Raw genomic sequence first — 27,011 nt, forward strand, 5'->3', positions numbered from 1 at the left:
GGCATTGAAATCTAAATTCCAAAACAAGATGGATATAGAACCAGATCAAAGGTTGAACCTTTGATTGCTTAGACCAAAAATCCAATCTGTGAAAGCTACAAATCTATACTACCTCATCAGGTGACTCATGATAATAACTTAAATTTATAAAGCATTTTAAGATTTACTATGAGACAAGGACACCTAGGAGTCTAAAAATTCAGGTTTTATGTTGCAGTGAGACTAGTGCAAAACCTGAGGACCAAGGGTCTAGGATGCCTGCCTATTAGAATTTGGGACTTGAACTTGATGGTAGTAATATCATGATAAGATATGAACTAAAACTGTGAGCCTAATCTCCCAGTTTCTCAGAAAAGAAGATGGTCTAGAAGAGGAATTATGTGAAATGTTTAAACATTTTATCTTTTTATAATTCTGAAATAAATAACTTTTTTGTAAAAGCTAATCTGATTTTAAGTGGCTAAATGGGCCTGGAGTGGTAGGGCCTTTAAAATGGAGGGAACATAATGAGTTGGGGATCAAGCCAATGGCAGAGACAAGAGATTCCCAAACTCTCTCAGGGTCTCTGAGAACCATAGTGGGAGCAGGAATGGAATAGGTGTAAAATGTAACAGACCAAGTCTGAGGAGAGAAGAGCCAATCAATCATGTTAGATGAGGATTCTAAAAGGTATGGGAGGCAGCTGGGTAGCTCAGTGGATTGAGAGTCAGGCCTAGAGATGGGAGGTCCTAGGTTCAAATCTAGCCTTGGACACTTCCCAGCTGTGTGACCCTGGGCAAGTCACTTAACCCCATTGCCTTGCCCTTACCACTCTTCTGCCTTGGAACCAATACATAGTCTTGATTCCAAGATGGAAGGTAAGGGTTTAAAAAAGGGGGGGGGGGTACAAATAAGGAGTCTGTGCATTCCAGATGAGAGGGACAGATTTTTCAATTGGAGACAGGACATGATATGACCAGAACAAGGTAACTATTAACAGTATATTTGAATGTATTATGAAGTGAGCCCATCATAAATAATAATGTAAAATAAGTCTGAAAAAATTGGTTGGAGCCAGATAACCAAACTAAAGAACTTCTGTTTTATCCTAAGGCAATATGAAGTCACTACAGAGTTCTGAATAGGGGAGTGACATAGATTCAACCACTACCTTAGGATGAGACAATCCCTACTGTCAAGAAGCTTACATTTTACGCTTGGAGTGAGAGATACAATGCACATACAGATAATAATAATGATGCGATCAATTGTTATAAAGACAAAGGAGAAATCTAGACAAAGTTTTCTATAAAAAAGAGAAAAAACATTTTAAAATTGTTAAGGGAGGAGAAGGCAAGACAGACTCCATGGAAGAAGTGACACCTGAGGTGAGTCAAAGGAAGATACAAGTTTTGAAAGGCAGACATAAAAACAGCAAAGATCCAGTCCTAGGGAAGAGGAAGATATTGTACTGAGTCTGGGAAACAATGAGTTCCATTCAGTATGATAGAAAGTAAGGAGAGTGAATGAAAGAGAGCAATATAAAAATATGCTAGGCTAGCAAGTTAGTTTACATTTTATCTAAAAGGAAAGACTTTTGAAAGTCTTTTGGTTGGAGAGCAGTGTGTCTTGGGAAAATTATTTTGGAAGTTGTGTGGTGGATGGCTTGGAGAGGAGACCACCTAGAAGCAGGGAAACCAATTAAGAGGCTCTGGCAATGGTCTAGGCATGAAGACATGAGGGCTTGAACAAGGAGAGTAGTCATGTGAGTGAAAAGGAGGAAACGAGTGAGTAATGCTCTGGACATAAAATTGATAAGACCCGGCAACTTACTGGATGTGAGCAGTAAGGGAGCGGGAAAAGTAATAAGTGACACTGAAATTTCAAGCCTAGAACTGGAAGTTTGATAGTGACATATCAGCAGAAAAAAAAGGAAAGTTGGGAGGATAAAATCTAGAAAAAATCTAGAGGATGAGTTCACTGTTGGGCATATGGAGCCTGAGTCCAAGAGGTTAAAGACATCAGCCTGCAAGGGCAAAATTTGAGCTGGATAAATAGATTGGGGAGTTATTCATATAAAGGTGATAAGTGAACCCATGGAAATAGATGAAATCACTAAAGAAGGTAGTACTGAGAGGAACAGAGGGCCCAGGAGAATCATTTATTCAATTAGACTGCAAGCTCCATAAAAACACATTTTATTCTTCCTGTGTGTTTATGTGACCATGAAAAAATCACTTGACTTCTCTCTGCATTAGTTTTCCAATCTGTAAAATAGGAATAATCATGCCTACCTCCCTCCCAGAGTTGTTGCAAAGATCAAATGAAATAACATATATAAAACAATTTGCAAATCTTAAAGTACTATATAAATGCTATTGTTCAGTTGTACCCCAACTCTTTATGACCTATGTACCATGACTATCTATGATGTTTTCTTGGCAAGGATACTGGAGTAGTTTGCCAAAATTCTTCTTCAGTGAATATACGGATCCTTTTTTTTTTTTGCCAGGCAGAAGTTAAGTGACTTGCCATGGGTCATATAGCTGGGATACATCTGAAGCCAGATTTTAACTCAGGTCTTCTTAACTGCAGGCCCAGTACTCTATCCACCAAGCCACCTAGCTGCCTGTTATATAAATAACCATTATTGTTGTTGTTGCTCTGATTAACCATTTCCTCATCGTAAAAAATGAAGATAATACTTTCTCTAATTACTTCACAAGTTTGTTGAAAAGAAATCACTTTTTAAACCTCATAGCACTCTATAAATAATTCCTAGCTTATTGGAATCTTGGACAGAGATTCAAGGACCTTGGAAGAAATTCTCTCAGTGCCCAAGCAAGAATCTTCTAGATCAAAACTCATCAGCCAAGTTTCTGCTTGAAAATAGAGCTTTGCCCCCATCATAAAATGATGGACAACCCTTTACCTCCTGAGGCAGCCCATTCCACTTTTTTCAGAAAGCCCTCATCATTGAGAGATGTTTCCTTACATCAATTTTAAATCTGCTCCTTTGCAGCTTCCACCCAACATTCATAGTTCTGCTCCCTGGAGCCAAAGAGAACAAATGTAATCCTTCTTCTGTTTAAGAGCCCTGCTAATATTAAACATTCAAAAAAATGTTGGTCAAAGAAGGAATCACTCAATGAATGGATGTATATGGATCAATCAATGAATGACAAAAGGTTGTATTTATCCTATTTTAAGAGCCCAATAAGCATACAAGTGTGTCTTTGGGGACATGAAAGACAAGAAAAATGTTCCAAATGAAAACTTCTTAAATTTAATTTAGGAGGGAGAACTTTGAACACATCAAGAGTTGACTGGTAGACAGTAGGCTCTCTCCTATCCTTAAAGTGTTGTTATGAAATGGAGAGATAGGATAAGGAAAGGGTATTTCAATTGGTCAACAAGCCTTCATTAAGCATCTATTATGTTCCAGGCACAGTGTTAGGTGCTAGAGATAGAAAGAAAAAACAAAACAAAACTAGGTCTCTGTCTTCAAAGAGCTCAGATTCTATCAGGAGAGACAAAATAAGTATAAACAAAATACAAAATAAGCATGTTATTTGGGGGTGTAATTATAAAAACATAAAAATATTGGGGCAAATCTTGAAAATAAAGTGAAAGAATTTTTCTTACTCCAACTTTCAAGTCAGAAATTTGAACCATAACTTTTCTTAGGATTAGAAACCACTTAATCATAAGTTAGACGAATAAAGTATAAGAATTCTAGAATTAAAAGGGTTCTCAAGTCTGTCACTTGGTATATGATTTCTAACTCCATGTGCTGCTGCCAAAGGAAGAATGATAATAGGAGTATAAGCCGACTAAACTATCTTTCACAAGAATCTGTATATCTATCTCCCCATCCTTTTCTGAAGCTATTTTATTGATAAAAGTAGAGTTTGGGTAAATAGGGTAGCAGGATTTAGACAAAATCATGAATAGTAAAATAATGTTACCTTGACAAAGCAGCACCACAAAATATGCTCAGGGTGAGCAGACAGACCAATTTAGTTTGTAGTGAGAAAGAACAGGACAGGAAGAGTAGCTTACCAGCATGGAGGAAGCAGTCCATCTGGTTGCTCCCTATTTTAAACAATTCTCACTAATTAGTTGCTATTAGATGTTTCTGCTTGCTTTGAAGATGACCAGTTGTCAGCAAGCCATGGAGAGGATGACTCTTGCTTCAGTAGTTAGATTAGATGGTTCCCAAGGTCCCTTGCACCTCTGATGATACCAACATCTACATAATGCTAGACTAGACAAACACCTGTGGGAGTTATTGATGCCTCCTTTTTTTTTAACCTTCTTTAAATTTCAACAATTTCCAATTATTCCACCCTAGATATGGCTCTCAATGTTTTTTAAACCCTTACCTTCCATCTTACAATCAAAGCAGTGGTTCTAAGGCAGAAGAGTGGTAAGAGTTTGGCAATGGGGGGTTAAGTGACTTGTCCAGAGTCACAAAGCTGGTTCTCAACTTAAAAGAATTAAAGATCACAGACTCTAACATTCTCATTTTAAGATAATTAATTATGGTGGTAGATTTCTAGATTTCTGTCACCCACTTCTGACAGAAAAGACCAGAAACTCCAAGAACAAGTCACCTAGTGCTCACATAGACTGAAGGTATGATAGATAACAAGGGCACTTCCTTGACTCATGTCCATAGAACATGAGGAGGCTGAAAAGGGTGCAGATGCTGGGATTATCAGGAGCTTAACACTGGCTATGCTGCTTACTTACCTATGTTTACCTATAAGTGCATCTTTTGATTTCTCTAAAAAAAAGTCTCTCTGAAAAAAGTCTCTTCATGTATACAATGGGAAAATAAGAGCTAAACCAGATCACATCAAAGGTCCCTTTCAATTCTAAATTCAGTTCCAGTTTCTGTTATATTTCAGTCAAGTTTTTGGAACTACTAATAATTATAGACCCTACTAAGAAAAAGAGAAAACTGATATTTCCCCAAATTAGAGATGAGGAGTGTATAAATCTGTTTTAAGAGAAGCATGATAATAACTCATATCTCTCTTGTGCTCTAAAGATTTATGAAGGGCTTTCTCATAACAAGCCTATGGGGGGAGGGGGGGAAGTAGTAAGTAAGGTCAGTATTATTCCCATTTTTCTCATGGTGAAACCAAGTGTCAAGACAGAGAGGTGAAGGGATTTGTCTGTCCAAGGTCATGTAGCTTCTAAGAACCAGGACCAGGATTCTGATCCTCACCCTACCACCACTACTAAGTCCAGGGATCTTTCTCCACTATCATTGCTTCTGGGGAAATGATAGAAAAGAGAGAAAGGAAGAGTAAGAAATAAGGAGAATTAAAAGAGAGAAAAGTGACCACACAAGGTTATGTTTGCTAAACTGTTGAAACAAATTTTGTATACCTCAGAGTGTAAATGAACTCAGAGAATTATCTAGACTTTGAGATGATTATCTGAAGTCAACCCAAACTTTGAACCCCTGGAGTAGAGTCAATTTGAGGGAAAAATCGATTTCTATGCAGATAGCTTGGAGGTAAAGTGCACTCTCTACTTGTTTTTCCAATTCTCTGAGGGGTTTTTTAAGGGTTCCTGGGGAAACAGAGTGGAGGCAAGGAGTGCTGGTCAGTTAAATAAAAGAATAGAAATTAAGGAATTGTCCCAAAGAGAAAATGTTCCCTTGTTCTAATCACACCCACACAATACCTTGAACAAAGCAGAGTCTCAACAAATATTTGTTGGATTTGAATTTGCCCTGTGTTAAAAACAACAGGCCTTCCTAGAGCAAAGCCTCTATTATATTTGGCAGAACCCTTCTGTAGCATTTATGGGGGACACGGAAAAGCATGATAAATGCTGAGAAGGAATGGATAAGTTATAGATTGTTCTTTGGAAGGTATATCCACATTAATGAAATCATAGATTCATTGAAGTATTACAGATAGAATTATTATTTTTAAATTGATATCTCAGTTTTAGTATAACATATTCTTAAAAATAAGTAGAGATATGACCTCAGGCAAAGCATTTCCCTCTCTAGACCTCAGTTTTCTCATCTGTAAAATGAAATAGATGAACCAGAGGAGGGTTTCTTTCTTTATTTTTTTTTAAACTCTTACCTTCCATCTTGGAATCAATACTGTATATTGGTTCCAAGGCAGAGGAGTGTTAAGGGCTAGGCAATTGGAGTTAAGTGACTTGTCTGGGGTCCCATAGCTAGTAGATTAGGGTTCCTTAACCAGGAGTCCAAGTCTACCCTGGGATCCATGGATAAATTTCAAGGTGTCATTGAACTTGAATGACAAAATACATTATATTTATTTTTCTAACCTCTTACTGAAATTTTTCATTGTCTTATGAATTATGAATTTTTAAATGTATATATCTTCTGAGAAGGGAACCATAAGCTTTTTCAGATTGCCAAACTAACACAAAACAGGTTAAGAACCCCAGATCTAGATCATCTCTAAAGTCCCTTCCAGATCTAAATCCTATGATCTCATAAAAGTTATTTATTCTTAAAACACACAGTATATTCATTCAAGTAAATAAATACTTGTTAAATGTCTATGTGTGTCAGGCACTTGAAGAAACACAAAAGTATAGTAAATAAGATGTTAGTCTGGTAGCTGGTAGGGAAGACAAACACACACACAACTATAATGCAAAATAGAAAATGTTGGTGTTCAGACTCTTCATGACAGGGTTTATTTTTTGACAAAGATCCTAGAGTGGTTTGCTGTTTCCTTCTCCAACTCATTTAAGGCATTAAACCATTAAGGAAACTAAGACAAACATGGTTAAGTGACTTTCTCAGGAACACACAGCTAAAAAGTGTGTAAGGCCAGATTTGAACATTGGAAGATGTCTTCCTGACTCCAGGACCTGTACTCCATTGTTATTCAGAAATACTGAGTGCACAACCAATGTGCTTTAAGAGAGTTCAAAGGAAAGAAAGACCATTTCTGATCAGTAGATCAGGGAATGCTTCGTGGAGGAGATAACTTTTGAGTTGAACTGGAAAATTTTGATAAAAATTTAAGCAGAAATTAGAGAATTTAATGAGCAAAGGCAGAAAAGCTGGGAGGAAAAAAGCAACATGCACTTTGAAGATGAAGACTAATCCCATTTGCACTACTACATACTGATAAAATACAATACACCTCCCTAAAATCTGTTCATTATAGAAGACAACAGAGGGATTAGACTTGTAATCATAAAACCTACGTTCCTGTCACAGTTCTACTACATACTAGTGATCTGATCATAATCCCCATCTCTTCTCAAGTCTCAGCTTCCTCATCTGTAAAATGGGGCTAATAATACTTGTACTATCTACCTCACCAGACTGTTGTTGAAAGAAAAGCTCTTTCTAACTTTTAAGTCACAATTGAAATACAAGTTATTCATGATCAAGCAAGCAGTAATGGCTTAGTGGATAGAAAGAGCCAAGGAGATCTAGATTCAAGTTCTACCTCTGACATATATTGGCTGTATGACCTTGAACAAATCGCTTAACCTCTCCCTGCTCTATGCAGCCCTCTAAGGCTGAAATTCAAAGAGCAGTTGCTAATCTGTGTTGTTACCTCAAAGTTTTCCCATTCTTGCTCATGGTAATCATTAGTGGGGTAATCCTAGGTACAAACACCCCCAAAAATTAAATTAAAATTAAATAAAACCATATACTGTTGATTTATATTAGTAGTTCCACACATAGAATAGGCATCTAAGAACTTTTATTTATTCTACATAATCCATCCCTCTATTACTGGAATCCATTTGGCTTATGCTGGGCTACGCCAAGCCAACTGATGTGAGTTGGAAATGAACATAATTGCGGGGTGAGGGGTGGCAGAACATTATCTTTGCAGATACTTAATGTTTGTAAAACTTATAAAAATGCAACATGAGTGCTCAGTATTCTCACCCATTTTAGAAGGGGTGAAAAAAAAAACCTGTTTCAACGTCCTTAGAGATAATAGGTTTGTTCATGGAAAATAATAGGCATTTCCTACAGCCTGATTCTTATGGTTCTAATTATGCCTCTGCATCAGCTCATTTCTGTCATTAGGACCAGAGCATTCAATACTTGATGGTGCTAATAGGATGGCAAATTCCACTTACCTTTCCTCCTACATTTTCAGATGCCAAGTCAGTTAGCTGGATGAAACTTGGAATATCATCAGTTTTGCCTTCCTTGGGGTAATCAGCCATTCTTCCTACAAAACCAACAAAAAGGAAAAATAAGTAGCTAGGACTACTTGCTCTTGCAATTCCATACTATCACTGAGGAATGGGATATCTCACATCCACATCGCAGCCCATGCAGAAGGCTATCAGAAGGCTGGATGGGATGTAGTGAGTCTTCCCTCCCTCTGGTTTTAAGACAATGGGACAACTTCCCACCCTTTTGAATATATATAATATATATATTTTTTTTAACAGGGTGCCTTCATTTTCCTTTTTTTTAAGAGAAAGATACAGAAAAAAGAATATGACCTTGAGTAAGTTACTTGCTGCTCTGGGGCTCAGTTTCTTCATCAGTAAAATGATAGAATTACACTATCATCATCTCTAAGGTCCTGTCCATCTCTAGTATTTTATAATCCTTATACAAAGTTTGGTTTAAACATTAACAGGAAAAACAATATTGTGGCTTGGCACAAAGTATGTGCTTAGGTTTGGCACAATAAGTGTGCTTAGGGTTTTCATAATTTAAAAAAGTTTGGAAGATACCACATCAGGACCAACAGGAAGCCAGGTTCTCCCAGATCTGCATCCTGCATTTATTTATTTTTCTTAAACATTTTGGAGAATGGCATAAATACTTGACCAGAAAATTATGTTCATAGATTAAACATAATGAAGTGATAAAATTGGAATGAGATTTCCATTTGGATTCTGGCTTTACTATTTACTAGCTGTATCATCATGGGCAAAAATCACTTAGCCTCTCTTTGCTTAATTTACAAAATGCAGGTCATAATAGTTATAAGCACCCTCTTAGATTACATGTAAATTCAATTAAATTTAGCAAGCATTTATTGAGCAACTATTATATATCAAGCACTGGGTTAGGTACTGGGAAAATAAAAATAAAAATGAAACAAACCATCGAGTCTGCGATCTCTTAACCTCTCTCTGAGCCTCAGTTTAATCATCTGTAAAAATAGAGGAATGGACTAAATCACCTCTATGATAATATGGATAGTATTCTGGTTTTCTGGGTCTAGCCTTGCTTACGCCAAGCTATCTTTTACTCTAGACACACATACACTCTCCTGCCTATTCCCTTTCTCCCTCTCCATCACCATCGTACCCTTTCCAGAAACAATTCTCCCCACACCCCTGGCCCAATGTCTGGAAACGTCCATACCCCCAAGGCATGGTTTCTGGTTTCCATCTGGTTTCCCTGATGTTCCTCACATAAGACATTCCATCTCCACCTCCAAGCATTTTCACGGGCTGTCCTCCATGCCTGAAAATGCTCTCCCTCCTCCTCTCTCCCTCCTGGCTTCCCTGATTTCTTCTAAGTCTTAGCTAATGTTCCCACTTTCTATAAAAAAATCTTTCCTTGGTCTTCCTTAATCTTGATTCCTTCCCTTGGAAACTGTCTTCAATTTGTCCTGTCTATATCTTGTCTATACATCTTTGTTTACCTGTTGTCTCCCCCACTGGCCTTTTGTTTTATTGAAATTTATATTTATTTCTAACCAAACAGGGAAGTAAAGGGGTAAAGGTACAGCCTTGATATTAACCAACGCTTCTCCATTTCACTAGCTCCACCCTAGCTCTTTTCCATTCAAGATTCTGGATAATATGTCGTATATGGCCTGGTTTTGTATGTGCCGAGTTTTGGGTAGAAGGGAACCTGTGTCAATGACTCCATCTGAAGAGCTTCTAGAAAAGAGCTGCTCTTGATTATTGTAATTGACAATGTCCATGCAATGCAGTTGATGGAATTGAGCCCAAAACAAGATAGCTTGTTAAAGTTTATTCCTTCTCAGCTCTATTCTCTCTGAAGACACAGGTTGCTGGGTACTGCTGCTCTGGTGAAGGGAACTCAGATTCCTTAATTCTGTTCCTTGAGGGCAGGGACTGTTTATTTTTTTTTTTGCCTTTATATCCCCAGGGCTCAATACAGTTTTTGGCACATAGTAGGTGCTGACCAATTGACAAACTCAAGTGGCTAAAGGTATATGTGAACAGTCACCTGAGCATAATGGCAAATTCCGGGACTCTAGAAAGGTACCCCAACCTCTCTGCCCAGAAGAAACTCTTACCTAAATAGAATTTAACAAGGACTTCATGAAGGGAGAAAGACCTTCCAGAATCAGAAGTAGAAAACATCCCTTCACCATCATTATGTGATGTTTCAAGTTTGCCTCTACTTTACTCAGATGTCTTGTATGTGTAAGGGGAGAGTATGTCCCCCAGCTCAGGAGAATTATTTTGGGGGGAAAAAAACTGTTCTTGTTACCTTTTCTCAAAAAAATCCCATTTTGAAAATGAATGGAGAGGGTCAAGTAGGTGACTCCGGAGAAAGAGCCAAGCCTAGAGACCTGAGTCCAAATCTAGCTTCACATGACCTAGCTGTATGACCTTGGGCAAGTCATTCAACTCCCATTGTCTTAGCTCCTACCACTCTTCTGCCTTGGAACCAATGCATAATACTGATTCTAAGATGGAAGGTATGGTTGTTGTTGTTGTTTTTTTTTAAGTGAATGGAGTTCAAATGGTTGATTGATATTGGGGAAGCATACTAGGAAGGACTCAGGAGTTACATATGTTATTTGAAACCCTGGCCTTTGGGGGTTATCCTTAGATTTGAAAAGAACAGTAGATAGCCCCTTTCTTGGGACCCCAATCTGCTAAATCAAGCAGTAATTAGAAGACTGAACCTAATGGGAAGGGAAAAGAATAAGCATTAATATAGCACCTACTATACATCAGACACTATGCTAAGGACTTTTTAAAACAATTATCCCATTTGATCCTCACAACAACAACCCTGAGAGGTTATCATCCTCATTTTACAATTTAGGAAACTGAGGTTAAGTAAATTTGTCAGGTCACATAGCTAGTATGTGAGGCTGTGTTTAACTTGAGTCGGAAGTTCAGAGTTCTATCCACTGTGCCTCTAACTGCCTTTCTCTTTTCTGACATGGATGTGCCTAAAGTCAAAATGGATTATGAAGGACAGGCCAAGAAGCTTCTAGAATTAATGGAAAACTGGATCATTTCCTATAATAATATATTGAAGGAAAATTGGGGCTTCCTTCCTCTTCCATTGAGTCACCCCTTTTGCTTCACTCAGAAAAGGGACTAGATGGAATCCAAAAATGTTAGAGCTAGAAAGGCCTTAAAGATTATTACCTCAAATATGGCCTTAGTCACTTAATAGCTATGTGACCCTGTTTGCCTCAGTTTCCTCTTTTGTAAAATGAGCTGGAGGAGATAGCAAACCACTCCAGTATCTTTGCCAAGAAAATTCAAATGGCATTATGAAGAGTTGGAAATGGCTAAACAATGGGAACAAGTTCAAATTTAATAGATGAGGTAGATGATTTCAAGAAAGGATAAGTGACTCGCCTATGGTCACAAAGCTAATTAAGGGAAGAGTCAGGACTAAAACCAGGTCTTTTAAAACCAGTGCTGTGGTCATCCCAGTATTTCTAGTGGGAATTTCAGAATAAGGTGACAGACTGGTGAGGGAAACAATTGGGTAATGGCAGGACCTGCCATCACTCCTACTATCATGCAACCAACTTCTTAAAACTGGTGAGAAGAGTTAATTAAGATTTCTTTTTAAAAAATCAGAATTTCCCTGGGAGTCGTGGAGACTTTGTTCTAGTTCAGGCAATGCCATTATGTTGTATTAAAGAAGTCTTGGAATGTGGCATATTTCATATACATACACAAATCCAGAAATTAATATTCTTTCATACTTCCAAATACCAAACAAATAATTTTACATTATTCCATAAGTTAACCTCTTTTGGTAAATTGTAAAGGCTTTCCCCCACTCCAAATACAATAAAGAAAAGAAAAATGAAAACAAAATTAAACCTCACCTCTCAGATGGAAAATCTGATCCTTAAAAAGCTCCCAGAATATGTGAGGCTTTTCTCACATGGATCAGGGACCTGTCATCAACTGGAAACCACTCTCGTTATATATGGAGGCATCACAGAAGCACATATTTCAGAGCCGGAAAGGACCATAAGCAGTCAACTAGTCCAATTAATGGCAAAATCAAGCCTCCAACATAACTGAGAAGTAAGTTAACCAGCCTCAGTTTGAAGACCTTGCTCATCCCCAAGAAATCAGGGGTCCAGTAACACTGAAGTCCTTGCCTCTCTTCAAACAAGATACTCCATCTCCCAGCTCTGGTCATTTTTACTTTCTTTCCCCCATGCTGCAAATTCTATCCCTCCTTATCTCCTCCTGATTTCCCTAGCTTCCTTCAAAGTCCAGCTAAAATCCCATCCTCTAAAAGAAACCTTTTGCTGTTCTTCAGTTGATTATTTTCAATTTATCCTGTTTGTGCATAGTTATATGTGGTCTTCTCCACAAGATAATGAGTTCCTTGAGAACAGATTCTTTTTTGCCTATTTTCATATACCCAAGTACTTAGCCACCAGCACCCTAGGAACCCCCAGGTATCCTCATGCTAAGGAACATTGGTTACAACACCCCCTACTCAGTCCTACCCTTCCTTGGGTACCCAGGCTCTGGATCTACCTAACCATTCCCCTAAAGTCAATGTATAAAGCTTATTTCTTTCTCTTGATATTGGCTGACTCAGTTTAATAACTATAAGCAGCACTGAGATATAGTTGAAAAACCGTTAGACTAGAAGTCAAAAGACTGAGAGGTGAGTTTGAATTCTGGATCTTCTATTTCTTGACTTTGGGACCCATAAGCCAATCAACTGATTTCTCTGGACCTTGACTTCCTTATCTTTAAATGGAAAATTTCATTGCATCTAAAGTAAGAATGGCCCTTAAGGACCACAGAAAAGGGTCTATCTCCTTCATCTTCCAGATGAGAAAGCAATAACAGAGATAGAGAGGTAGAGAATTGCCCAAGGTCACAAATTTAACAATGAGTAGAGTTGGACTATTCAAACTCACTGTTGAATGGACCAGGTGACCACCAAAGTCTTTTCCTTTGTGTAATTCTGTGATCATGTCTTCTGGAAATCTTATGGGCAACTGGAATGTTGAATTAATTTCTGTAAGGCATTAATTTAAAAGTCTATCTCATTAAAATGATTTTTTTTAAAAGAGAAAGTAATGTTTTAACAACATCATGAAATAGAAAGAGCACTGAACTTAGAATCACAAGATCTGGGCATAAACCCCAACTTGGACATTGAATACCTATTAATGAGACTTTGAGCAAGTCACTTCTCTCTGGCCTCCTCACCTCTAAAATGAATGTTGGACTAGGTGATCTCTAAGGTCCCTTCTAGTGCCAACAGTCAATTAATTCTGTGAAAACTTCTCCAATGGTAGAAAATTCATGCCTCACAGGAAGGGAGCAGAAAGAGATCATCCAGAAGCTTTTGATGACCAAAGGGATGATTTTTTTTATGAGAGTCAGCTCCAACTAGAACACAATAATAACACCTCTAGTCTCAAATAACCCATTCCGTTCCCACAAAGTTCTACAAAGCTAAGTATTTCTGAGTAAGGCTCAGGACCTCTGAGTACATCTTTGAGTAAGATGGCTGCAAGTTGTCTGATTCTCAGTCGATTCGAAGAGTCTGTGAGTCTGTAATACAACCAGGACAGAGATGATCAAAGGAAGGGGTCTGAATGCACTACATAGGGCAATCTCTTTATCCCTCATCATAATTCTGCACCTGCCTAGGCTGGCAGAAGGGACTGCTTTCCCTTAGTAAACAGATCAATTCATTATTTTCTGCAAACACCTTTCACCTTAAGGTATTGGATTCTTTCCCTTTCTTAATTTCTTCTTTCCTGTGATACTGAATAGTTACCCCTTGCTAATATTATTGCAGGCTACATGCCATGCATTCAATTTTACCACATTTTCATTAAGATCTTAGCAATAATCTAAATGCTTGTAAACAGAATCATGCACCCAGGGCTCATTCAAAATTCTATAATGTCATCCTTTTAAATCTTATTGCTAAGTTAATAAATGGTGTCTGGGCATCTCTTGCCTGTGGCCCTGTAGAAAATGGGAGAGATTGGAGGACTGATTTTTAGTCCCACATCAACTTGATTACTTTCCTCTTGTCATTCCAAAAAAACATATCTCCTTCTGCCCAGCAAGATGAGATGACAGTCACATCTATATGCTCTTTTCCATTCCCAATGCTACCATCCTAGTCTAGGTCCTCTCATCTGTACTGTTGCAATAGCTTCTAACTAGGGTGTTAAAGACTAGTACTTCTGGTGTGAGAGCTTGCCTTGAAACCCTTTCCAACACTGATTTCCTTCTTTGGTGTCCACCTGCCACCCAGCTCTCACCCATGGCTCCAATAAGCTGTATGTAGCATGTGCAGCAGCCACAACCTGACAAACTGTCTTGGAAGGCAGGCTAAACCAGGTTGAGAGTACCTGACATGAGTCAAACCCATTGATGAGGTAGGGAGTGTCTACCCCAAGTATATGAACACTTCCCCTGGCAAAAAGGGAAAATGATAATTTGTTCCAATGGCCATGAAGGCAGCAAAAGCAGGTGCTATAGAGCACTTAGAACTTGATTGGACATTGACGAAGCCAAGGTCATCCACTGCATCCCAAGTCATCACCAGTTGTCTTGACTTTTGTCTTGCCACTGGACTTCGATGACTCTGGAAGAGAGAAGGAGGCTGACAACTTTGTGCAACTGCCTTACTTAAATCCAATTTATGCATGAGTTAAAATACATCAACAGTGATGTCATTTTGTTCCTCTTTCAGTTCAAAGAACAACCTCCAACCAACTGATCTACCCATTTCCAGTCTCTTTTCACTTTAATACTCTCTATATATAGCTGTCAGATCATGGGGTCATATATTTAGAGCTGAGAAAGATCTTAGAGATTATCAGATAGCCTCATTTGAAAGATAAAGAAACAGAAGCCTGGAAGTGGAAGTAATCTGGCCAGAGTTACACAAGTAGGGAGTAGCTGATATTTAAATTCCAAATCTGGTGCCATACCCAGTGCTCCTGCACAGATCTGATTATATCATTCCCCCAGCTCAAAAACCTTCTTTGAACCCACTATCTACTAAGTCTAAACTCCTTAGCCTAGAATTCAAGATCCCACTACCATCTGGCTCTATTCTATTCTCCCTACACTCCAATTGAATGAAATTACTGGCTGTTTTCCCAAAGACATTCCATAATTTCCTGTCCCTGTGCCTTATTCTCATAAAGTTCCAGCTATATAGAATGTCTTATCCATCTTTGTTGAAATCCTATTCATCTTTCAAGGCTTAGTTTAAATGTCGTTTCCTACATTAAAACCTCTACTGCTCATTTCACCTAAAAAGCGATATTTCTTTTTTCTAAGCATCCATAGCACTTTTTTTAACCTGTACCTTCCATCTTAGAATCAATACTATGTATTGGTTTCAAAGCTGAGAGCAATAAAAGCTAGGCAATAGGGGTTAAGTGACTTGCCCAGGGTCACATAGCTAGGCCAGATTTGAACGTAGGACCTCCTGTCTCCAGACCTGGCTCTCAATCCACAGAGCCACTTTAGCTGTCCCTTTCCCTAGCATTTTGTACTTTTTTTATATATAGTGTTTTGCAAATCTAAAAGTGTTATGTAAATGTTTATTATTATAAGTATCACACCTTTTCTTCTATATTATTGTTATTTGTGTCCAGGGCCTTTCTCTGCTGCCATAGTAGAAGCTCTCTGAGGGCAAGAACTAGGTTTAATCTTTTTTTGTATTACCTCAGGATCTTAGTACAGTGCTTTGCACACAGTAGATAAATGCTTTATTGAAGTACAAAGTCCCAGGATCACTATGGGTCTAAAAATGTATGGATAACTCATGGGAACAAAAATAATTCTATTTACATCCTTGTTTAAGCTAATACCCTGAAATTTCTTTAATACACAGGAAATTTGCTTATTCAAAAAATACTTATTAAGCACTTTCCTGCACTCAGTATACAAAGGATGCAAAATACAAATATATAGAGAACATAAGTCGTCCCTTCTTTCTGATAAAGACTCCAAAGTGGTTTCTTCAAGAAAACTAGCATTGTAAAATACTGAAGCTCCCATAAGACATGGTACCCTCAGTTATATAAACCCCAAAACACTACATAACTGTTAGTTATTATTACCACCATTACTGTGTCCTCACTTAATGTTGCAGTTATTTGCTTTCATTTGGGTTTGGTAATTTAAAAATCATCACTGTTACCTATACCCACCAATACTACTTTTTCCTGAGTGGTCTCTAGGAGCTGCTGTCACTGGGGAAAAAGCTATCCCTGGCCTCCCTTCTTGTGGTGAGCCTCTCTGAATTGAGCCACTGAATGTGTGTAACATCCTGTACTTCAAGCTCCTTCATTATGGGCACAAGATGGCAGCCTATTATGGAGAACTAGTGTAGTGTGATGGGAAAAGTAATTTGGAGCCTAAGTTCAAAGTTCTGCTACTTGTGATACTCTAGAAAAGATCGCTTATCCTCCCTGGCCTCAGTTTCCTTCCCTATAAAATGAAAGCATTAGACATGATCTTTAATGCCCCTTTCCAGCTTAAGGCCCAAAGCTCCCAAACCAGGGTATACCTTATAAGCAGGTAAAGTGTCCTTGTTTATCTCTTAGCATTCCCTTTGAATTCAACCTTTAAGTTGTGAAATTGCATAATTGGTCATTCATTCTTTGGAGAGTCTGAAGCTTCTCAGCTTTTTTATTAATAGAATGGGTGGCATCTTAAATCAGTTAGAGTTCAAGAGATCTCAGGTTCCAGTTCTAGCATTAACAGCTTCTAGCTGTTATCATCCTATTCTCTCAACCTCAATTTTCTCATCTCAAAAGTGGAGATCATAATATTTGAACTATCTACCTCCCAGGAGTATAGTGGGGTAAGTGCTTTGTAAATTTTAGGACCTGTAATTAATACCCTTCAAAAACTTGGGGAGCATTATAACATCTACCCAAGAGCAGGGTAGCTGCCTAGAGGAGAAAGAGAATACATATCTCAAAGACAATATTAAGGGAAAATAAGACTGGAAGAAGGGAGAGACACCAAATCTAACCCACCTACCCTATCATGATGCCCAGAGATAGTCCTACTTGGGGGCTATGACATAGTGAATTTTTTTTTTTTTGGTGGATGAAGTTCAGGGGAAAGAGGATAAGAATGAAGAGAGGACCATATGCAATAAAGAGATCCAGGGCAAGAAATACCATGGACTCCTTTGTTTCAGTTGGTGGTAGCCCTATCATTCTTTGCTCTCTTTTTCTCTTCCTTTCTTCCTGCTGATGTTACCCAGTGATACCAATAGACATGCACCAAATAAAACAGTAGTAAAAATAGTTAACATTTATTTAGTGCCTATGCTATGTGCTCTTGTAATGGCTATCTTGTTTGATTCACACAGCAACTTTTAAGAGGTATAGGTGCCCTTTTACAGATGAGGAAATTGAAGTAGACAGAATTAAGGGATTTGCCCAGGATCACTATTTATGAACCTGGATTTGAACTCAGTTTCTCCTGATTCCAGACCCAGAGATCTGTACCTCCTCCCTGTCCCCAAATAAGAACCAAAAAACTATCTATGTGTCAGGATTTCAGGGACCATAGGAAAGTGGGGCCATTCAGATAGGGGTATATTTCACATCTAGGATACTTCATTATAAGAATTATTTGCCTAATTTAAGACTCCGGTCCCTGCTAGCAATGTGTCTTAGTACAGAAAAAGCATTTGGAGCCAGAGAACCTGAGTTTGCTTCTCAGTTCAACTACATCCCAACTGCATGACTTTAAGCAGATCACTTCTCTCTCTTGGCCTCAGTTGCTTCCTTTGAATAAGGAAGGGATTCAAGTGGATGATCTCTAAGGTCCCTTCCAGCTCTAAATGCCATGACACCAAGCTCAGTGAGCTATTTTTATTGCAACTGCAATTATTCCCTACATGTTAGTATGAATGTTTCCATTCTTATTTGAGGCACTTCAAATAGGGAGCCTCTTCTGTCCTTCCCAGCTCTCTTATGTTTTACTTTCTCTACATTCTCTACAATCCACCACACTGCTCTGCTTTCAGGTCCTCCAAGGTCCCTCCCTCCTGCCTCCATGCCCTTGCACTAACTGTCCCCTATGTCTGGACTGCTCTTCCCTCTCATCTCTGCTTCTTGATTTTCTTGGTTTCCTCCCCTTTTACAGGAGACCTTACCTGGTACCCACAGCTTCTAATGTCTTCTCCTTCCATCTGCTCTGTATTTATCTTGTTTGTACCTAATTGTTGACTTGTCATCTCCTCCAATAGGATGTATGCTTCTTGAGGGAAGGGGCTGTTTGGGGTTTTCTTTGTATTCCAATGCTTAGCACAGTGGCTGGCATATAACAGGCACTTAAGAAGTGCTTTTTGTCTGGCTGACTGAAGAAAGAAGCCCCACTTATGAGATTAAAGATTCTATATACATTGTAGTCAAGCTTTTCAACTTCACAATTTGGTTGCTAGTTACCACTTTGCTCCAATGCTGCCATTAAACCCCAGAGGGAGATCATTCCAAAATGATTCATTTACCCAGTGGGGATGGGGGAACGGGAAGAAATGGGGAATAGCTAAGTCTCTTCTGATCTTCTGCTATCCCCAGACCAAATCCTAGAATCCCAAGGGCCATCAAAATCCCTAAAGCCAACTCTGATTCATAATTGTGGTGCTACTCAGAGAGCCTCCTCTGGTTTATGAAAACTACCCCAGAGTCTAACATCTGGAGGTTCTAAGGGCTCAAGCTGCCATGACCAGAGAAGGGATAGATCAATAAATAAATGCCCAGTATCTAGGACCCAGAAACACCTGGCATCAGCTAAGACTTGAGGTCCTCAAAAGAAACCCTTTATAGCTGTAATATCACCAAGAAAGGGAAAGGCTGAATGGCCATCAGTTAGATAAGAGGGGATTGGAGACGTATTCCTACCTTAGAGACTTAGCACAGCATCATTCTGAAGTTCTAAGAAGTGTTAGCTACAAATAAGAAAACAGAGTAGAGATGCTGAGCAGAAAGCAAATCACCTTCTCCAATCCACCAGGTGGCAGCAGCCACCTACTACTGAATTATAAATAAGCTATCAATAAGTATAGGAACAAGTATGGGCGGATATCTTTCCACCAGACTTTTAGCTCCTGTCTAAACTATCCCTGCTCAAAATATCCCTTTGCCAAACAACTTTTCCCACCTAACTGCATTCCAATTCCACTAATCAGTCTTTTTCTCTTAATTGCAGCTAGCTTGGTCAGATTAGAGGAAAAGACAAGAAAGGTGAATGAAGAATGATATCCAGTAACTGACCTCTTATTTTCTATAGGAACAGCTCATCTCCCCTATTAAAATCATAATATTTTATGGCCTGTCATATGGAGAACTACAAGGGAGAACTATCCTGCTTAGCCCAAGAGGGAAGAAATAGGAGAAATGAAGAGAAGTAAAAAGGAGGCAGATTTGGTTCCCCACATAAGGAAAATCTTTTAAACAATTAGAACAGCCAGAAATGAAATGGGGAACACAGGGAATTCCTTGTCACTAAAGATCTTCGAATGGAAACTGGGCAATCATTTGTTGGAGATGTTATAGAAGGGATGTGAGGCTTTTACATTCAGTTTGGACTAGATCACTTGTGGTTTCCCTTGTAATTCTAAAATGCTATGATCCTTGTGTCAATCAATATTTCCTTAAAAGTACTAATGACAGCTTGGCCAATATGAAAAAAAAAGGGAAATGACAAATATTAGAGTTGTAGGAAAATTGGAATACTAATGCACTGTTGGTGGAGTTGTGAACTGATTCAACTCTTCTGAAGAGAAATTTGGAACTATGCCCAATGGGCTATAAAACTGTGTATAATCTTTGATCAAGTAATAACACTTCTCAGTCTATATGCCAAAGAGATTAAAAAATGGGGTTGGAGGAAGAACCTCTTTGTACAAAAAATATTTATCATTCTCTTTGTGGTGGCAAAGAATTAGAAATTGAGATGTCCCTCAAATGGGGAATGACTGAACAAGTTATGGAGGTATAAGATTGTAATGGAATACTATTGTGCTATAAGAAATGATGAGCAGGATGATTTCAGAAGAAGCTGGAGAAACTTATATGAACTGATACAATGTAAAATGAACAGAACCAGGAGTAATAACAATATTATACTATGATAACTAATTTAGCTATTTTCAGCAATATGATAGTCAAAGACAGTTCCCAAGGTCTCATAATGAAAAATGCTATCTACTACCAATGAAAGAACTGGTGGAGTCTGAATCCAAACCAAAAGATACTATTTTCACTTTATTTTCTTCATGGGTCTTTTAATGTCTTCTTCTACAATATGGCCAATATAGAAATATGTTTTGAACAATTGAACATGTAGAATCTATATTGCATTGGTTAACATCTCAGGAATGGGGTGCAGACAGAGGAAGGAGAGAATTTAGAGCTCAAAATTTTAGAAAACAAATGTTTAAAATTTTTACAGGGGACAGCTGGGTAGCTCAGTAGATTGAGAGCCAGGCCTAGAGATTCATTCCTAGATAAAGATTCAGGCCTAGGTTCAAATCTGGCCTCAGACACTTCCCAGCTGTGTGACCCTGGGCAAGTCACTTGACCCCCATTGCCTAGCCCTTACCACTCTTCTGCCTTGGAGCCAATACACAGTATTGACTCCAAGATGGAAGGTAAGGTTTGTTTTTCTTTTTAATACTTTTACAAGTTAATTGAGAAAATAAAAAAAAAAATTTTTTTTTGAAGTGTTGATGTTAATGTGCCAGCACTATGCCAGGCACTTTAGATACAAAGACTAGGAAAAACAATGCTGCTTGCAGGTAGGTACCTTCCATTTTGGGGGGGGGGGGGGAGGCAGAATACTCTATAATAAGGGGATACAAAGGACCTACAAGGTTGTTTGAGGTGGGAGTGGGAAGCCTAGCTGTGGGAATTAAAACAGGACTCATGAAGGCAGGGATATGTGAGTCAATCTTTGAAGGAAGTTAGAAATTCTAACAGACAGAGATAAGAAGGGAATACATTTGAGACATGAGGGGGGAAGTCGGTAAAAAGGCACAGAAATGAGAAAAGGAATGTCATTTGTGAGAGGCAACAAGAAACTAGTTTGGCTGCACCATGTTGTGATGTGTTTTAAATTCCAAAGAAGTTTGTATATGAATTTGAGACAATAAGGAACCAGTGGAGATTGTAGAGAAGGAAAGGGACATAATCAGAATGGTGCTTTGGGAATATCACTTTGGAAGCTATGAGGAATATGGTTTAGAGAAAGAGAGACCAGAAGACCACTTAGGCTATTGCAATAGTTCAGATGAAATATGCTGCAAATGGAACATCTTTTCTGATCCAACCATCTATAAAATATCTACTCAGTGCTGAACATATAATAGATATAACAAATATTTTTAGTGAAAAAAATTATTTCTTTCTTTAATACTCCCTATTTGTTGTAAAGAAAAAGAGCAAAATTCTTATCCCTTAGGAGAGAGATGTACAATATAAGGGAAATGTACAATTCTGATCTGATGCTACTGTTCTTATTTTCCAGCACTTTTTACATTTTATTTTTCTCTAATTACATGTAAAAAGTTTTCAGTATTTTAAAAATAATTTTGAGACTCAAATTCTCTCCCTCTCCCACCCCCACCACCCTGCCTCTGAGATGATAAGCAATCTTATGTAGATTTTACATGTGATACTGTGGTTTTTCATTTTATTGTCATGCAAAATACAGTTCCATATCGGTTATTGTTGTTAGAGCAAACCCATACATAACCAGAACCTCAAGTTAAAACTATAAATACACTGATGTGAAAGATGACTCCAAGTTCTTTCTCTGGATGTGGATAACATTCTTCTTCAAAAGTCTTTCAGATCATTGCATTGCTGAGAGTAGCCAGGTTTTCACAGAAAATCATCTTACACTATTTCTGTTATTGTGTACAATGTTCTGCCAGTTCTTATTTCACTCTGCATCAGTTCCTGCAGATCTTTCCATCTCTTTCTGAAATCATCTTGTTGATAATTTCTTATAGCACAATAGTATTCCATCACCAACATGTACCACAATTTGTCCATTCCCAAATTGATTGGCATCCCCTTGATTTCCAGTTCTTTGCTGCTACAAAAATTGCTGCTATTTTTGTACAAGTTTCCTCTTTTCTATTTCTCCCTTTCCTCCATCTTTTTTATTATTTCTTTGGGATACAGACCCAGTAGTGGTATTACTGGATCAAAGAGTATGTACAGTCTTCCAAATTGCCATCCAGAATAGCTGGATCGGTTCACAACTCCACCAACAATGATGCTAGTGTTCTAAGGGCACCTAGGTCCCCAGAGTCACTCTATGAGTGTCCTGTTTTGTGTCAATATAGGAAAGTCATAGTTTGTAGAATAAGAGAAATCATAGTCCTGGTAGGAGGGTAAAGTTTGTGGGATTTGTAGTGGCAAAGAATTGGAAATTGAGGGGATGTCAATCAGGGAATGGACAGAACAAATTGTAGTACATGTTGATGATGTGATAATCATAATAAGCAAGGATTGGCTGTAGTATAGTATAACAAAGAATAAGTATATATATAAAATAATTAAAAAGAAAGTGGGCTGGTCATAAACATAAAGTGATGACTAATATTGTCCATGTTTGCCCCTCCTGGGACCTATATAATGTTGAGACCAATAGGAAGGTTCTAACTCCTTGAGGACTTCCATGGAAGATGTTATTTTTTTGTTCCTAAGTCCTATTAGTCTTATATGACTCTTTGTGACCCCATTTGGACTTTTCCTGGCAGAGATTCTGGAGTAGTTTACCATTTTCTTATCCAGCTCATTTTACAAATTAGGAAACTGAGGCAAACAAGATTAAAGTTACTTGTCCAAGATCACATAGCTAGTAAGAGTTTAAGGCTGGATTTGAACTCAGGAAGCTGAGTCTTTCTGCCTCCAGGTCCAGCACTCTATTTACTGCACTACCTAACTGCCTATCTTATAGAAAATCTACTGTCTAACTTCCATAGGAGCAACTAAGTGGCACAGTGGATAGAGTGTTGGGCTTGGGGTCAGTAAAATTCATTTTCCTGAATTTAAATTTCCTGAATTTAAATTAAATCTCAGACACTTACTAGCTATATGGCCCTGGGCAAGTCATTTACCCTGTGTGCCTCAATTTGCTCTTCTGTAAAATGAGCTAGAGAAGGAAATAACCACTCCAGTGACTCTGCTAAGAAAACCCTATGAGATCACAAAGAGTCAGGACACCATTGAAAAGGACTGAATATGACATCTACAAGAGAATCACACTAAGTTGAGAAGACTTAGGTTAAGTTGTGATCTGCACCTTTAAAAAAAAAAGGTACTCTCAATGATGAGATCACAGCTCCTTGCAGTATAAAGCATAATTGAGGTAGGAGAGGAGAACTAACTGCATTATTACTCCATAGTTCATGAAATAGTAGAGCTAAGGTCCAAATCTAGGTTATTTGACTCCAAGTACAATATCACACTGCCTCCAGGAATACTTAGTATCCACTGAAATAAAACAACATGGAACCCAAACAGGATTAAAAAGGAAAGGAGTGAGTTTGAAAGAAGATGGAAACCTCCACCCTAATTAACATGGATGCTCAAGGTCCAGATTTTCAGATTGAAATCAATCAAACAAGGCATAAACTAAGAGCAAATAAGTCCTCAATCAATTTGGGAATAAGTCCTTGATCATTAGATAAAATCAAACTGATGCCACGCAGGAAATATAATGAGATTTGTTAAAAAATGTAGACATGCCTCTGGATCTATTTATACCACAGCAGCAGATTCCAGTCAGAAATTCCAGTATCAAGGCTGCCTTGTGGCCAAAAGGAGAATTTCCCAAAGGAAAGGGGGTGGGGAGGCTACTTGTGATATTCTCCCATCCCTTTATCAAAGGTGAAAGAAGGGTGTGGATATTCCCGTCCCACTAATAGAGATGGTAATGTGCCTGGATCAGCAATGGCTGATGACAATAAGAGCTAAAAGACAGACATACCAAAGGCAAACTTGTAAAAATGGCAACTTTTAGGACTCTTCTGGAGTCCAGAAGAAAGCTATACTTAAGAAAAACATTATAAAAACTCCACAAAGAGAGAAAATGACTTTAAGTAACCGCAAGTTTTGCATTACTCTTTGGTCATATGTGCTCTCAAGTTCGACCCCACTCTTCTCAAGGTTCTTGTGTTTGGTGAGAATTTTTTGTGCTAACCATTTTTACTATACTATCTCAGTATATCCTTCAGTAATTCAGTAAAGATAATTAACTCACTGATTAATTGGTATTGAATGGAGAACATGCTGAATGGGGACCCATGGACATTAGAAACCCACAGGATTGCCCCTAGAACCTGAATGAATGAAGTAGTCAGCCCCCCACTGGAGCACTTGTCTGCCAATCCAAGAGGCAGCTACAAAGTAGCCCCAGAGGTGCTGATACATAAAAATGAAGGTATATGCATGGTCCCTCCTTTTCTTTCACTAGGTTCTGATTTTGTTGTTGTTGTTGTTGTTTTCTGTTCTTTTTGCCTGTAGCTCCTATAGACTTTAACTTTGAAGTCTAAAAGTGCACTTTTTTCTAATAAAATACCACTATCTTTTTTGTGTGTGTGTGTAAAGTAGTCAATGATCATTAGACAAAGAAATAGATCTAAAAAGAGCTAAAAGTAAAAATCTTGCTAACTTATGTAAGGCTTTCCACACAATCTGACCCCCAACTTCTTTCCCATCCTATTTTTCATGCATCTTTCACAATACTGCAACTGAACATAATTTGTCATTCTCTAAACACACCTGACACTTTCCTACTTGTACATCTTTGTTCCTTCCTATCCTTCCCATTCCACCTGTTCTTCAGGGTCTTGTAAAACACCTTCTTCCCCTAGTGAAACCTTTTCTGACCCACAAAATACTTCTCCTGCCTCTGAATTCCTATGAAAGAGTCTTTGTATCTTTTTTATGAAGTTATCACATTCTATGACATTTGTCTATCTTATCTTCTTCACTAGACTCCAAGGTCCTTAAGAACAAGGACCATATCAGTTCCATTTTTTTATTCATTCCCCCTTAGCACCAAGAATAGGGCCTCATATATAATGTTTGCTCAGTAAATACACTTCAATTCTTCAAGGATAAATCAGAAGTATGGGTTTCTCCCACCACACTAACCTAACTCTTGTTAACCCCCAAGGTTGGGAGTGGTTAAGCCTCAAACTTGGTAAATGGTATCCCCACCTTTCTGTAACTGAAAAGTTCACCACCTTGCCATCTTCATGGGGATCATGGAGCTAAGGCTAGAAGAAACCTGAGATATAGTCATTTTACAAGCATGGAAGCTGAGGCCCATGGAGGATAAGTGACTTGCCCCATCATATAGGTAGCTAACAAGCATCAAAGGTAGGATTTTAAAGCCAAATCCTTTGATTCCAGAACCTTTCATTGTTCTTTCTGCTGTATTACATAGCATTCTCTAGGATCTAGTAAACTACCATAATCTTCCAATAACCAATATACAATCTTTCACCTGGTTCACCAATTATTTTTAAGACCTCCTGATCAAGCTTTTGAGAATTCAAAGTAATCTATAAGACATAATAAGGCACTACAGGAGAACCTTAAAGAAGATGTTGAATAAATTAATCAATTCATTATATTCCCTTTTAAAGTTCTATAGATAGGATGTCAAGTGGCAAAGTTCCCAAGCTTTGCCAGAAACACCAAATTATCTTTGAGATAAATTACTCATCATAGAGGGGTAACACTGATAAGGGCTTACAAGCTGGGGGTAACAGTGGTCACATAGCCTCACACATATTGTCTACTATCTCCCAAATCTACTTCCCCCAAATCTGTCTCTAACTGGACCTATCTGCGGGTATTGTCATCAGAGTAGGATAAGCAGGGTGTTCCCACGTACCTTTTGTACCTTTCAAACCTGATAAATGCTCATTGCTTAATTCAAATACCTTTCTTTGCAGGTTTACTATGTTGACAATTTAGGTCACTAAAAAACACGAGAATATCACTGTTCCTGTGCTGTTTCTGTGCAAGGCTGACTCAGGCGGCAATCCAACCTGGCACACGAGTCCAGAATCATAGATTTAGTGTTGATCCACCTTTCTCCAATAGGACAGGCAAGTTCCCATGATGTCAGGGGGCCAGCTGGTACAGAACTTAGAAGATCCTGACTAAAGAGGCCAAGGCTTTCTGGTGGTTAGTGATGTCCTGAGTGATGTCACAAGAGGGTGGAGTAGGGATGGAGCTTAGCAACTGAGTGCTAACCACCCCCAGAGAAGCATTTAGCTACCTTGCAGGTTAACAAGCTGGTTACCCAAATACTCCTTGGGCAAACACATAGATATAAAATATTGGGATTAGAAGGACCTTCAGAGATCACCTAGTCCAACCACTTTTTTTTTTAATAGATATAACAATTTAAGCCCCAAAGTGCCTTAATCCATGGTCACAAAGGAAGTTAGTGACAAACTGGATTCAGATTCAGGGCTCCTTGACTTCCAGCCAAAGGCTATAGAATTAAAGCTTGAAGGGAACTCAAAGGTCATGGAATCATAGGAACTCATGACAGTACTGTTAGAGGCCATTTGGTTCAACACCAATATTTTACCAATAAGGAAACTAAGGCCCAGAGAAGCTAAGCAATTTGCCCAAAGTCACATACTAAGTGGATTCCAAACCAGGTTCTCTGTCTCCAAATCTAATATTCTTTTCCCAATACTACAATACCTCTTAGCCTACTGCCCTGTTCACATTATACCATACTTGTTATTCAATTTTTTCAGTTGTATCCAA

The 27,011-nt window shown here is 38.4% G+C and overlaps 1 protein-coding gene across 7 annotated transcripts in view; it reads right to left on the reverse strand.

Moving 5' to 3' along the window:
• The window catches only part of ALLC (allantoicase), a 64,265-nt gene extending 37,850 nt beyond the window's left edge, over positions 1–26,415 (reverse strand). The window contains exons 1-5 of one of the 7 annotated variants that reach the window (XM_016428592.2): positions 26,168–26,415; positions 19,101–19,147; positions 13,682–13,752; positions 9,086–9,134; positions 8,098–8,192 (exon numbers count right to left, since the gene is read on the reverse strand). In XM_016428592.2, coding sequence (XP_016284078.1) covers positions 8,098–8,192; positions 9,086–9,134; positions 13,682–13,693 — 156 coding nt within the window. In that variant the 5' untranslated portion in view covers positions 13,694–13,752; positions 19,101–19,147; positions 26,168–26,415. Of the gene's footprint in view, positions 1–8,097; positions 8,193–8,472; positions 8,608–9,085; positions 9,135–13,109; positions 13,182–13,681; positions 13,753–19,100; positions 19,148–26,167 lie in introns of those variants that run through there. The other 6 variants (XM_016428593.2, XM_056813352.1, XM_016428594.2 and 3 more) reach the window with 6 other exon arrangements.
• Positions 26,416–27,011: the final 596 nt, after the last annotated feature.

Source organism: Monodelphis domestica, chromosome 1 (assembly GCF_027887165.1).
Source record: "Monodelphis domestica isolate mMonDom1 chromosome 1, mMonDom1.pri, whole genome shotgun sequence".
NCBI classification, from domain to species: domain Eukaryota; kingdom Metazoa; phylum Chordata; class Mammalia; order Didelphimorphia; family Didelphidae; genus Monodelphis; species Monodelphis domestica.